The sequence below is a fragment of the Indicator indicator genome, chromosome 22 (genome assembly GCF_027791375.1).
Source record: "Indicator indicator isolate 239-I01 chromosome 22, UM_Iind_1.1, whole genome shotgun sequence".
NCBI lineage: Eukaryota > Metazoa > Chordata > Aves > Piciformes > Indicatoridae > Indicator > Indicator indicator.
This window is the reverse complement of record NC_072031.1, coordinates 16071353-16083322: the sequence shown is the minus strand read 5'-3', so window position 1 is coordinate 16083322 and position 11970 is coordinate 16071353. Positions and strand designations below refer to the sequence as shown.

Genomic DNA, 11970 nt, shown 5'->3' with positions numbered 1-11970 from the left:
ATTCTGTAGGACAAACAAATTAGTAATCACTGTAATTGTAATTAATAGGACTATGCTTCTCTGTTATTTTGAGACTATGCCATCCAGCCTGTGCTTTGCAGGAGGGAAGAAGAGATCTTCTGCCAGGGTCTCAGCTGGCCTTTAACCTGTAACTTGTACATATAAAATCACTGAGGCTGGAAAAGACCTCCAAGATGATTGAGAACAACCATCAACAAACACTACCATGCCTGTGTCCTTGATCCTGCAGAAGCAATTTTTGGTTTGTTGCTGGTACCTTTGAATACCTGAACAGAAGGAATACCTTGCTGCATCTTTTCCTTGCCACTGCTTTTGGTCTTTATTCATCTCTGTGTATTTTGGGACCAAAAGTGAAGGTCATCTCTGTCAGGTTTGTAATTGCTTTCACGTCCTTGGCTGCCTTGGTGGGCAGCATCAGGCTGGGAAAGATGCAAGAGAACAACACAGCAAAGCTAGCTGCTACTGCACAGAATCACAGAATGTTAGGGATTGGAAAGGACCTAACACTGAGATGCTAAAGAACTAATAATTACAGAAGCACTAGAACTATTCTATTTAGCAGAAATTCCACAACCAGCCTGGTCTACCATTATTTTCATGAAGACCTTTTGCCTTTGACTCACCCTGAAATCAAAGCTTCCTAAAATTAAATGAAATGTCCTTTTTTTTTTCTTTCTCTCTGCTCCCTGCTGCCGTGAGGAAGCCTAGAAAAGGGCAAAGAAATCCACACACCCCTCCCCATTTGCATTTCAAGCAGGAGAGGTCAGTGGAGTCCTGCTCAGTGCAGGTGTGCAGAGTTTCTTGTATCAATGCCAGGTAAATGATCATGGCTTGGAAAAGAGCTGCTTGGGGACAGGTTCCTCCATTTTTCACCCTGCAGCTGCCAAACTGTTCCTGCCCAGAAAAAATGAGGAGCACCCCATTAACACAGTGAAAAGCTAATATGAAACTCCTATTTAGCCTCTCATTTCCCCCCAGTTCTCAGCAGGTTGCAGCAGCTGTGCAAGGGGTGCCAGTCTGCATCCCCTCAGAGCAGTGGGAGCTTTGAGTCTCACCAGCTCTTCCCAGTCCATGGAAACACCTCTAATGCCAGGCTTTGGATGAGGCTGTGCAGTGAACCCTTGTTCTGGCTTTGGTGGGAGCACAGTGACTGTAATGACAGCACCCAGTAACTTTTCCCTTTCGCTGTGCAGAGCTACCCATAGCACAGCTCAGTGCAGTTGTAGCAGCTGTGGAAATGCTGAGGACTAAACACCCCAAGTGTTAACCAAACCTTGCAAAAAGCTTCTGTCTTGTTTAACTCCTGCACGGTTCAGAGCATCAAGACTTATCTCATGTGAAGAGAGAAGTTTTAGACCTAAATCATTCTACACAGCCATGTGAATTCAGTCTTAAAATTGCATGAGCAACCAGCAGTTGTGTGCAGGAGCCTTGGCAAGCCCACAGTGTAGGCTTGGACCCATCCCTACAGTTCATATCAAGAGCAAAGATTTTTCAGCTCTTCTGCTGCTTGGAACTAGTTGAAAGCTACCACAGATTTTATTAATTTTTTTCCAGCTTTCCTGAGAAGGTCTGTGATGGTTTTAAGGCTATATCTTCAATTTTTTCTCACAGAGTTAGCCTGGTTATTGTTAATGTGGGAGGGGAATTTCAGCCCACCACACTGTAAGAAGGTCTGAGCCTTGTTTCACAGCCATCCCTGAGCTGCCATATCCTCTGGGCAGAGCATTAATCCCGCAGATGTCAGAGGCTTATTTTAACATGATGCATAGGTTTGCCCTTATCTGATCGGGGCTTGTTTTCTCTTTCCCCTCCTGTAAGCCTCTTTCTGTTTGCTCTTTGAAATTCCCATGTAAAAATTGCTCACAGTTCAAAGGTAGCCAGGTTTTGAAGAGAGATGACTTTTACCACTTGATCAGAGGAAGTGATAGAGGCCACCCTTGGGCACAGCCTCCACCCAGCCAGGCAAGGCCAGCAGCGTATCCCATGGTGGGCAGTCATTCCCACCTGCTTTCAAAACTCCTTCCCTGGCTTCTGCTGAAGATGAAATTTCTCCTCCCTGCTCTCAGTGGGGCTCTGACTGCTCTGAAGCCCATGCACACACATACACACACATTTCTGCATAACTGACATGGATGGCAGAGAGGAGTCGAGATGGGAGGTGAAGCCACCTCCATCCCATGGGGATTCTGAGGGTGACAAATGACAGCCAAGCACACAGACCTTTGATTTAGTGCCTGATAGAATCATTGAACTGTTTTGGTTAAGACCTTTAAGAACATCATAGAATCATGGAATTGCCTGGATGAAAAAGATTTTAGGATCATTGAACCCAACCATTACCAAACTCTGCCAGGGCTGGTGCTAAACCATGTCCCTTAGCACCACATCTCTGCATCTTCTGAACACCTCCGGGGATGGAGATTTAACCACCTCCCTGGACAGCCTGTTCCAGTGTTTGAGAACTCTTTTAGTGAAGAAGTTTCTTCTAATGTCCAACCTAAACTTCCTCTGGTGCACTTTGAAAGCATTTCTTCTCATCCTATCACTCATTACTAGGGAGAAGAGACCAACGCCCACCTCACTACAACTGACAGCACTGGTGTGAGCTGGCCAGGAACTGGAGTTCTGTCTCAGACTTTAACAATAATGAAGCAACATTGCTATTACTGTCAGGCAGCTGGAGAACCTCTGCTCTGCCCACTCTGTCAGGAAGAGCCAGCTCTCTTCCACCAAATCCTCTCTTAGCAGACCCCACTTGGTGCAGTTTTTAAAGCTCCACTGAGCAATGGGAATCTTGGTTTTTCCCTCTCAGATCTGCACTCTTTTCTTGGAAGTTCTGATCTCAGGCTGGGTCAAGACAGAGAAGCGTTAGGCCAGGTCTAGATGATGCATTCTATGAGATCACTGCAATACCTGCTCTGCAGCTCCATCACTTGCCTATCCCTGTGCAAACATCGCTGGTACTTTGTCATACAACACTTGAACATGAGACCACATAAAACAAACATCACCACTCGAACCCACTTGTCACAGCATAATCTTTTTCCATTCCATGGATGAGTGAACTTCTCAGGAAATGAGAGCTGTTGAAGCTTCCCAGGTGCTCCAGCACCCTCCTCCCATTGTGTCATCTCAGCTTCTAGCAGCCTTGCCCAGTTCAGGTGGGTTTGTGAGGCAACGCTGCTTCCCAGCTCGGCTGAGATCTGACACTCAGAGACATCACAAAACTAAACATTAAACCCTACACTACTTTCCAGCACTACCTCTTCCCTGTGCTCATGTCTGGAGTAAGAGGAAGTTGTCCTCCTCCTTTTACCTGCATTGGACAAAGAGGAATTGAAGCAGTGGGCTGGGAAAAGCAGTTTGCTGCCTGGGGCAGAGCTGGGGAGCCGTCTGCAGGGGGGAAGAAACCCTATGTCTGCAAATTTTGCTGTCCTGCGGGGCTCCTTGGGCAGGAATTTTTCTCTTAGTTGTAGGCAGGGATCAGAAAATTCCATTTCCATTCCTACCTTCACAGGCTCACCCCAAAGCCCTGAGTCTCCCACAAATCCCTTCCCAGCCTCGGCCATGCAACGAGGCTCCAAGAAGCTGCTCGGCATGAGAGGCTTTGAAAAGAGGAACTGAAAATAGCGATTATTGCCACCTCTAAATGAGTACATCAGAATTTTCCTTACTCACAGAATTTCAGCAAGTAACTTAAAGATCTGTGAGGACCCAAAGGCAGAAACGTATGTTTATTATATGGAGGTTTTTTACCTCATGTGAGGAAAAAAACAAAACAAAACAAAACAACATATTGCCAAGTGTCCACAGTACTGCAAAGACACCAGGACAACAGAAACTCTTCCACAACTTCTTTAAGCTTTGGATTGGGCCCTGGAAGAAAAATTCAGCTTCTCTTCACAAGATCAACAGATAAATCACACCATGAGCCTTCAAGGCAATATTTTTTTTTTAACAGACACTTTCTAAAATCCAGTTTCCAAGAACATTGTCCAGAGGTAACTCACTTTGTGACTCTGCAAACTGGAAGTTGAAATCTTGAGAAGCGACTAATAAGGAAACGAGAGAATTTTAAACTCCAACCTGATCCCACTTGGCACTTTACTGGAATATTTTCATTTTCACTTTGAAGGTGTTGGGATATTCAGGCACACCTAAACAGTGTTTAAATTCGAATTAAATTTAAATTCAAAGCAAATACTTTATTCCAAGGTGATTATTCATCGCAGTAATTAAACAAAGTGCTCTCATCTCCACTCACCCCCCTTCCATTCCTGCTACTTTTTAAATGCTAGAATACTTGAAGCACTCCCACAATGTCTAATTATTTTTTCTTGGAAATCTTGTATTTGACCTTCCTTTTTTTTTTTTTTTTTTTTTTTTTTTTTTTTTTTTGGAGTTGGGGGGAAGCAGCGGCTAAAACTGGAATTTGGGGAGCTGCATTTTTCTTTCCAGTCGCAATTAGAAGGCTGGATTCCGCCGGTAATTAAAATCAAATGCTCCAAAGAGACGCTGCGAAGCCAGGGAGAGCTTGGAGAGGGGCAGCAAGCAGGGAGAACTTTTAAACAGGGAGTGTTTGCTGAAGGGGACGAGATTTTGCGGGTAACCCCCCCAAGCCCAGACCCGAAAGCTCACCCCGTGGTGCCGCATCCTCCTCCGGACGCTGCAAAGCCGCCGGCACCGGGCAGAACTCGGCCGGGACAGCCCCAGCGCTACCTTCCCGAGCGTCCGGGACTGAGACCAGCGGCGGGAAGGCTGTGGGGAGAGTCGGGGAAAGACGGGGCTAGGGGGCTGGAGAGGGTCGTTTTGGTTCTTCCCATCAATCGCTGCTTTTCCTCCGTTCTTTGGCCGTTGAAGAGAGCGGGGAGCGCACGACAGCATCGTGAACATCGGAGCTCAGCAATCGGAGGGCTGAAGGGGTTACACGGCCGGCTCCAACTTCTCTTACAACCGGGGCGCATCAGTACTTCTGTCTAAAAACCAGCTCGGAAAAGGAGCTAAAGATGTGACCGGCCGTACCTAGGGGCACGAACGGTCCCCGCCGCACCGGAGCCCCGAGAAGGTGACGGCTGCTGCCGTCTCATCCCGGTGGCACCCCGCAACTCTTCACGGCGCCTGCCTCATCCCACAGGGCTTGGAATAGGGCTAGGGAAGGGGCTCAGCATGCCGCCGCCGAGCCTGGCAAGCGCCCTGAACCCGTTCTCCGGTACCACCAGCCAAGCCAGGGAAGGGACCCTCCGCACACCAGGAATATAAAACACACCAGGGCTATAAAACACCGCTGGTGGGAGGGAGGTCTTCCGGACAATCTGCAGTAGGGAGGAGGAAACTCCACACACCCCAAAAGAGGGCCCGGGGCAGCGGGACCCCTCGGCGGCGGCGGCGGCGACTCCAGCCAGCGCAGCGGCAGAAGCGCGGTGGGCGGGTAGAAGGCGATTCCCCGCCTGTTATGCAAATAAGACATCCATTTCCACCAGTAGGAAGCTGGGAGGGAGGCGGGGCCTCCTGCTCCCCCATTAAAGTCACTTGTTGCCAGGGGCCGCGTTTCGCACCGGACCTGCAGCGCGGGCGCGGAGCGGGGTGGCGGAGCAGCGCGGAGCGGGACGGCGGCAGGACTGCGCCTGGTTCTGGTTGTTTTTTGCTTTTCGGCTGATTTTTGAAGTTATTTTTCCTTTTCTCGCGACTTCGTGCCTCTTAATTTTTATTTTTCTAAAGTTCTATTATTCTTTTTCAATCTTCTTTTTTTCTTGCTTTTCGAGCACCCGCGGAGGGGTGCGCAGCCCCTCGCCACTTCACTCCGGGCACATCTTCGCCCCTTTTGGGGCGGCTTAGCCCCTTCGCCTCGTTTTTTTTAAACCCCCCTTACTCTACGGCCACCCCAATGCTCAACATGACCGAGGAGCACGACAAAGCGCTGGAGGCTCCGTGCAGCCCCACCGGCACCACCAGTTCCATGTCCCACGTGGACTCGGATTCCGACTCGCCGCTTTCCCCCGCCGGTTCCGAGGGTCTGGGCTGCGCCCCCGCGGCCGCTCCGCGTCCTCCCGGGGCCGCTGCATTGGGCTCTAAGGTGGACGCGGCCGAGGTTGATGAGCGCTTTCCCGCCTGCATCCGTGATGCCGTCTCGCAGGTGCTGAAGGGCTACGACTGGAGCCTGGTGCCTATGCCCGTCCGAGGCAACGGATCGCTCAAGGCCAAGCCGCACGTCAAGCGGCCCATGAACGCCTTCATGGTCTGGGCGCAGGCCGCCCGCAGGAAACTGGCCGACCAGTATCCGCATCTGCACAACGCCGAGCTCAGCAAGACCCTCGGCAAGCTCTGGCGGTGAGTCCTGTGCGGCGCATCCGCGCATCTCCCGTTCTGCGGGGTTACCGCTCCCGCGGCCGCGCGTCTCCCTTTCTGCGGAGTGTCGCACGACTGCCGGCAGCGCATCGTCCTCCGCGGACACGGCTCCGCAGGGCACCGCTCTCGGCCGCGCATCACCCCCCTGAATGGTACAGCCCCGCTCATCTCCCCCTCCGCGGGACATAGCTCTGCGCATCTGCCCTTCTGTAGGGCACCGCTCCGCGCATCCCCCCGTGGGTCTCCGCGCCGGACTGAGCTGCACGCAGACATCCCCCCCAGACACCCTTATTTTAGCGGGACAGACCGGCGGGACGCCCGCGGGCTGCCCAGGAAGGCAACGGGGGCTTTACTTCTGGGTGCGCGGCTGGATTCTGCCTCCCACCGCTTATTTTTTTATTTTATTAATTCTGGTTTATTTCTGTGGCTGCGGGGGAAGCTTGCAGCGTTTGGAGCTCACGTGCAGAAATACCCCGGGGGCTTTGCAGGCTGTGGAGGACGCACTGGTCCCTGCCCTGAGAAACGCCCTGTGTGCAGGGTCCTTCCCCACGCGAGGGTTTTCCCTGCTCCACCACCGAGATATGCAGCCTGGGCCCTTTTCTCTCTTCATTTCCCACATCCCCATCCCCATGAGGCTGAGATTTTTCTTTAATTGCTTCTTTTACAAAGGCTTTCCCCAACTTTTTCTCCCTTTGCACCCTTGCTTGTCACTTAATGAGCCCTAGACCCAAATAAGCTGACTTTTAGCAGCTATTTTAATCAACTTTCTAATGTCCCTTCTTATCTGTGAGCTCAGAGCTGCCCACTGCTGCAAACCATTTTTTTTGCTGGGTGTCCTCTGGGTGCTCTCAGCTCTCCAAGGCTTTGCCACAAGCCATGTTTTACCGTGTGGCACATTCGATCGAGTCTGGCTTCACCAAACTTGTCTTCTCCTGTCTCTTCCGGCCAGTGGTGCTCCTGCTGCTGTTTTGAGACTCTCCAAGACTTTCCAAGGAGAGATGTAGGGCAGGGAAGTGTTTTGAAAGGAATAATCCCATCAATGTTGCCATCTTTGTAAGCACTGGACAAAGCTGGGAAGAGTCAATGTTGTTTGCCCTGGTAAGGGGATGGCATCTGTAGGACAAACATCAGAATAATATTTGGCAGAGGCGTTTAAAATGGGGCAGGAGAATTTTGGTTTGCCTGGCTCTCATTGTCCATAGCAGTCAGTGTCTTCTGCACCTCTGTAAATAATTTTTTACTACATTTTTGCAATGCAGTTTTGTCCATAGCAGTCAGTGTCTTCTGCACCTCTGTAAATAATTTTTTACTACATTTTTGCAATGCAGTTCAGCCCTTTTTTGCCAAATTTGTTTTCATAGAATTGTTTTGGTTGGAGGAGACCCTTAATTACCTTTCTGGTTGCTCAAATCAGTGTGTGGGAAATGGGACTGGAAATAAACTGAAAACTTTCAAGGAAAAGATGTTAATTTGGGATTTATTTTTATTTTTTCCCCCCTCCCTCTTCCTTCTTTTTAAATTAACAAAATCCAGCTTGTTAAGTGAAAACGAGAAACGTCCCTTTGTGGAAGAAGCTGAGAGGCTCAGGGTCCAGCACAAAAAGGATCACCCGGATTATAAATACCAGCCCCGGAGGAGGAAGAGCGTGAAAGCCGGGCAGAGCGACTCCGACTCAGGGGCTGAGCTCAGCCACCACGCCAGCTCCCAGATCTACAAAGCAGACAGCGGGCTGGGGGGCATGGCTGATTCCCACCATCACGGAGATCACACAGGTAAAGGACTACCTAGGGCAAAAAAACCCCCGAACCACCAACCTTGCCAATTCCATGTATGCTCCTTTGGGACATGAGCCCGCTGGTGGGCATGGGTTCGTCTGCCCCTCTAGATGGATATTGGTGGGATTGAGGCCACCCAAAAGCAGGAGTCCTTGCCCCAAGAGCTGTGGTTTTGCACCGGGTTGTGAACGTGGCCACAACTTTCTTTGCTAAATGTTTATAGACCAAACTGTGCGATGGGAAATTCCTCAAATGCTGGGATCCCTGTTTCCCAGCTGGCTCAGGAGCAGGGAGAATTAATTGCTATCTAATCAGGGTCAATAATCCCTTGGCCCTGTGCTGGGGGAGCAGGTTCCTGGAGATGCAGCTTCCCCGTGAAGCTCCCCACTTGTGGGCGACGCTGTGAGTTGGCACAGGGCTTGTGTTGACAGATTCCAGGAGGATTGCTAACGTCCTGCAGCCTCAGACGTGTCTGTGCTCTCTCCCCCAGCCTGGCTGGGGATCCCAGCCCCAGCCCGGCCTCACTGCCTCCAGGAGAGCAGCTATAGCTTCAGCCTGCCTGTGGGGAGAAGCTGAGAGGGTCTCTCCAAATCACCCCTCTGGTTCTGCTGCCCAGGAGAGGGGGAGTTTGTGCTGCTAAGGGTGTCCTGCCATGTCCCAGAGTGATCCTGATGGATCAGCAGGCTCCTCATCTCCTCCCCGTTGTGAAGCATCACACATGCAATGGTCTGCTCCAGCTGAGGATGTGGTCCTTGGTGTGGTTGCAGGGGGACATCAGCCAGCTCCTACAGTAGAGCTGTAGGTTTTAATCCCTCTGCAGCACTTAGAAAGGGGTGAAACAGACATGTTGTTTTTTTAATGGTCCTTGATGGAGTTTGGCGTTTCGTGGACACTTGTTAAAGTCTTGCTGTCTTCTCCTCCCCAGGCCAGACCCATGGGCCGCCCACCCCACCCACCACCCCCAAAACCGACCTCCACCACGGGAGCAAGCAGGAGCTGAAGCATGAGGGCCGCCGCCTTGTGGAAAGCGGTCGTCAGAACATTGACTTCAGCAACGTGGACATCTCGGAGCTGAGCAGCGAGGTCATCAACAACATGGAGACCTTCGATGTGCACGAGTTCGACCAGTACCTGCCGCTCAACGGCCACGCTGCCATGCCGGCCGAGCACGGCCCCGGCGCCACTGCCGGCTCCTATGGCACCTCCTACTCCCACTCCGCCACCGGCACCGCTGGGACCAACCAAGTCTGGACTCACAAAAGCCCTGCCTCGGCCTCGCCGTCGTCGGTCGACTCTGCCCAGCAAAGGCCACACATCAAAACGGAGCAGCTGAGCCCCAGCCACTACAGCGACCAGTCCCACGGCTCCCCCCCGCACAACGACTATGGCTCCTACAGCGCCCAGGCCTGCGCCACCACCGCCTCCACCGCCACGGCCGCCGCCTCCTTCTCCAGCTCCCAGTGTGACTACACGGACCTGCAGAGCTCCAACTACTACAACCCCTACCCTGGCTACCCCTCCAGCATTTACCAGTATCCCTATTTCCACTCCTCCCGCCGACCCTACGCGACGCCCATCCTCAATGGCTTGTCCATCCCGCCGGCCCACAGCCCCACCGCTAACTGGGACCAGCCGGTCTATACGACCCTGACGAGGCCTTAAAGGACGTGTGGAGCTCTCCCGAGGGCTTCCCCAACATATGCACTAATGAAGGAATGGAAGAGGAAGAGTGTGGAGTGCCCTGATAGTTTCCGAAGTGCCTCCTGAGCCACTGGGAACTCTGCTCCTTGCGACTGGATGTGTCCCCTTTGCTTTGAAACTCTACAAAAGGACAGAGCTCTATTTTTCTTTAATGAATATGATTTAAAAAAGAAGAAAAAAAAATCCCCACAAAACAAAATTGACATTAAAAGGTAATTAAGGAAAAAGAAATCGAGGAAAATAAGGTAAAGGAAAAGCAATTCCTTTTGAATAAATGAAGGACAAAACCCATTTGACTCCTCTGTGAGGACTGAACTTACTCCTCGTGGAAGTTGACAAGTGCAAAAGCGGAGCAGGGAAGGGTGGGGAAAGGGGGAGGGTGGGGAAAGAAAGAAAGAAACAACAACAAAAAAGCTGTTCTGAGACTTTCAGGGTCTATTGCAATGTGAGGAACTGGAGGAACTGGACCAACCTTGAGAGCAAAGAACTCGCTGGGACCAACACTGAGGAAACCCCCCCAAAAAAATTCGGCTGACTCTGTGTAACAACCTTGTGGGAGCAAAATGAGTCTGGTGGGACCAAGTGATTCAGTGTCCGAACTATTTGTTGTTTTGTTGTGTTTTTGGTTTCTTTTTTTTTCCTCCTTTTTTTTTTTTTTTTAATCAGGAGTTCTTCTAAGCGAGGCTGTAATTAACATTTTGTTCTTTTTTTCTTTTGGAAGCTTAAAATGTCTTTGGTTGGTTGGTTTGGTTGGTTAGGTTTTTTTTAATCTGTTAAAATATTTATGTCTGTATTATTATTTCTTTTTCTTTTTTTGTCTTTTAATTAATGAAGTAATTCTGTGCAAAAAAAAAAAAAGGTAGAATTAAAAAAAAAATATTTTTAAAGATGGGGGTATGGGAGGGAGCCTAAAAAATAGTGGAGCTGATGATATAATAAAATGGTGTCGTGAGCTGATTAAATTTTTTTCCAGTTGGTTTTTTTTTTTTTTGGTCTTTTTTTGTCTTGATTTTTGTTTTTCATTTGGAACTGCTGCAGCAGTTGTTTGAGAGTGGGACTGAATGAATCCATTGCCCGACGCAGACCTGGTCACCACCAGGGAATGGAAAAGGATGAGATGGGGAGGGGGTGGAAAAGTTACTCCTTTAAATTGGGAGGCTAAAAAACTGTTGCAGGAAGGAGCAGGAATTTGTTTGGGGTTTGGGTTTTGTGTTGTTTTTTTTTTTTTTCCTGGCTGTTCAAACTGGACTGAAGGCGTCGCAGAGTCTTCGTACACCTCCAGCACCAGGACTACTTTGTAGGGCAATGGAGTTCAGTGAGAAATGATCAATGTCTGCTCTAATTTTTTGGCTTCTCTAGGGACCAGATATCATCCATCAAGCTGTGAAACTAAAATCTTCTCCACTAAGGAAAAAAAAAAAAAGAGTAAAAAAAAAAAAAGAAAAAAAAGTTTAGGTACTTAGTTTTAGACTAATATTTTGTTGGTATATTTCTACTTCTTCCATTGTATGCTGAGCATATAATAACCACCTATTTTATGGTAACTTGTGCCTTTAAAGAAACTTTGTAAATCTAAACCTACATTTCAGAGGTTTTTCACCTTTTTACCTTTTCTACGTTTCCTACTCTCTCTTTTTTGTTGTTGTTTTGGGTTTTTTTTTTCTTTTTTTTTCCCTGCCTAAAAATATTTTTGGCATATTTCTTTTTGGTGGGGGGTGGGAGGGCTGCTGTGGGGCATGGGGGAGAAAGCAAACAAACAAAAAAAATGACAGAAACCTGGTTTTTATGCAATCTATTTTTCTGTGTAAAGTTTGAAAGACTTTTTTTTTTTGGCTTTTACTGATCTGTTCTCTTCACTCGCTTCTGACTAAGCAATGCTAACTTTTGTACAGATCCATTTGATAAGATTAAAAAGAAATTTGCTTTTTATCAACCATGTCTTCTGGGTTGTTTCTTTTCATTCTTGAGCCTCCTTCTGAGCTGAAAAGCAAGGGTGGGGAGCAGGTTATTCCTGTGTGACCTGTGTATGGTCCTGCTCTGGCAAGGGGGACTGGGCTTGATCTCCAGAGGTCCCTTCCAACCCTAACATCCTCTGTGTGATTTGGAATAAAATATTTTGACCAAG

At 49.2% G+C, this 11970-nt stretch overlaps 1 protein-coding gene across 1 annotated transcript; it reads left to right on the top strand.

Annotated features, from left to right (window-relative positions):
- Positions 1–5908: 5908 nt before the first annotated feature.
- On the top strand, positions 5909–9806 carry SOX8 (SRY-box transcription factor 8). The gene is made up of 3 exons (XM_054391085.1): positions 5909–6351; positions 7903–8141; positions 9070–9806. The coding sequence occupies exons 1-3, from the start codon at positions 5909–5911 to the stop codon at positions 9804–9806; spliced, it is 1419 nt and encodes a 472-aa protein (XP_054247060.1).
- The last annotated feature ends 2164 nt before the right edge of the window (positions 9807–11970 follow it).

Excerpts from the sequence above, each read along its gene's own strand:
- SOX8 (XM_054391085.1), top strand. The coding sequence starts at position 5,909 with ATGCTCAACATGACCGAGGAGCACGACAAAGCGCTGGAGGCTCCGTGC. Across the intron at positions 6,352-7,902 it reads ACCCTCGGCAAGCTCTGGCG|CTTGTTAAGTGAAAACGAGA; the intron begins GTGAGTCCTGTG and ends AACAAAATCCAG. Across the intron at positions 8,142-9,069 it reads CCATCACGGAGATCACACAG|GCCAGACCCATGGGCCGCCC; the intron begins GTAAAGGACTAC and ends TCTCCTCCCCAG.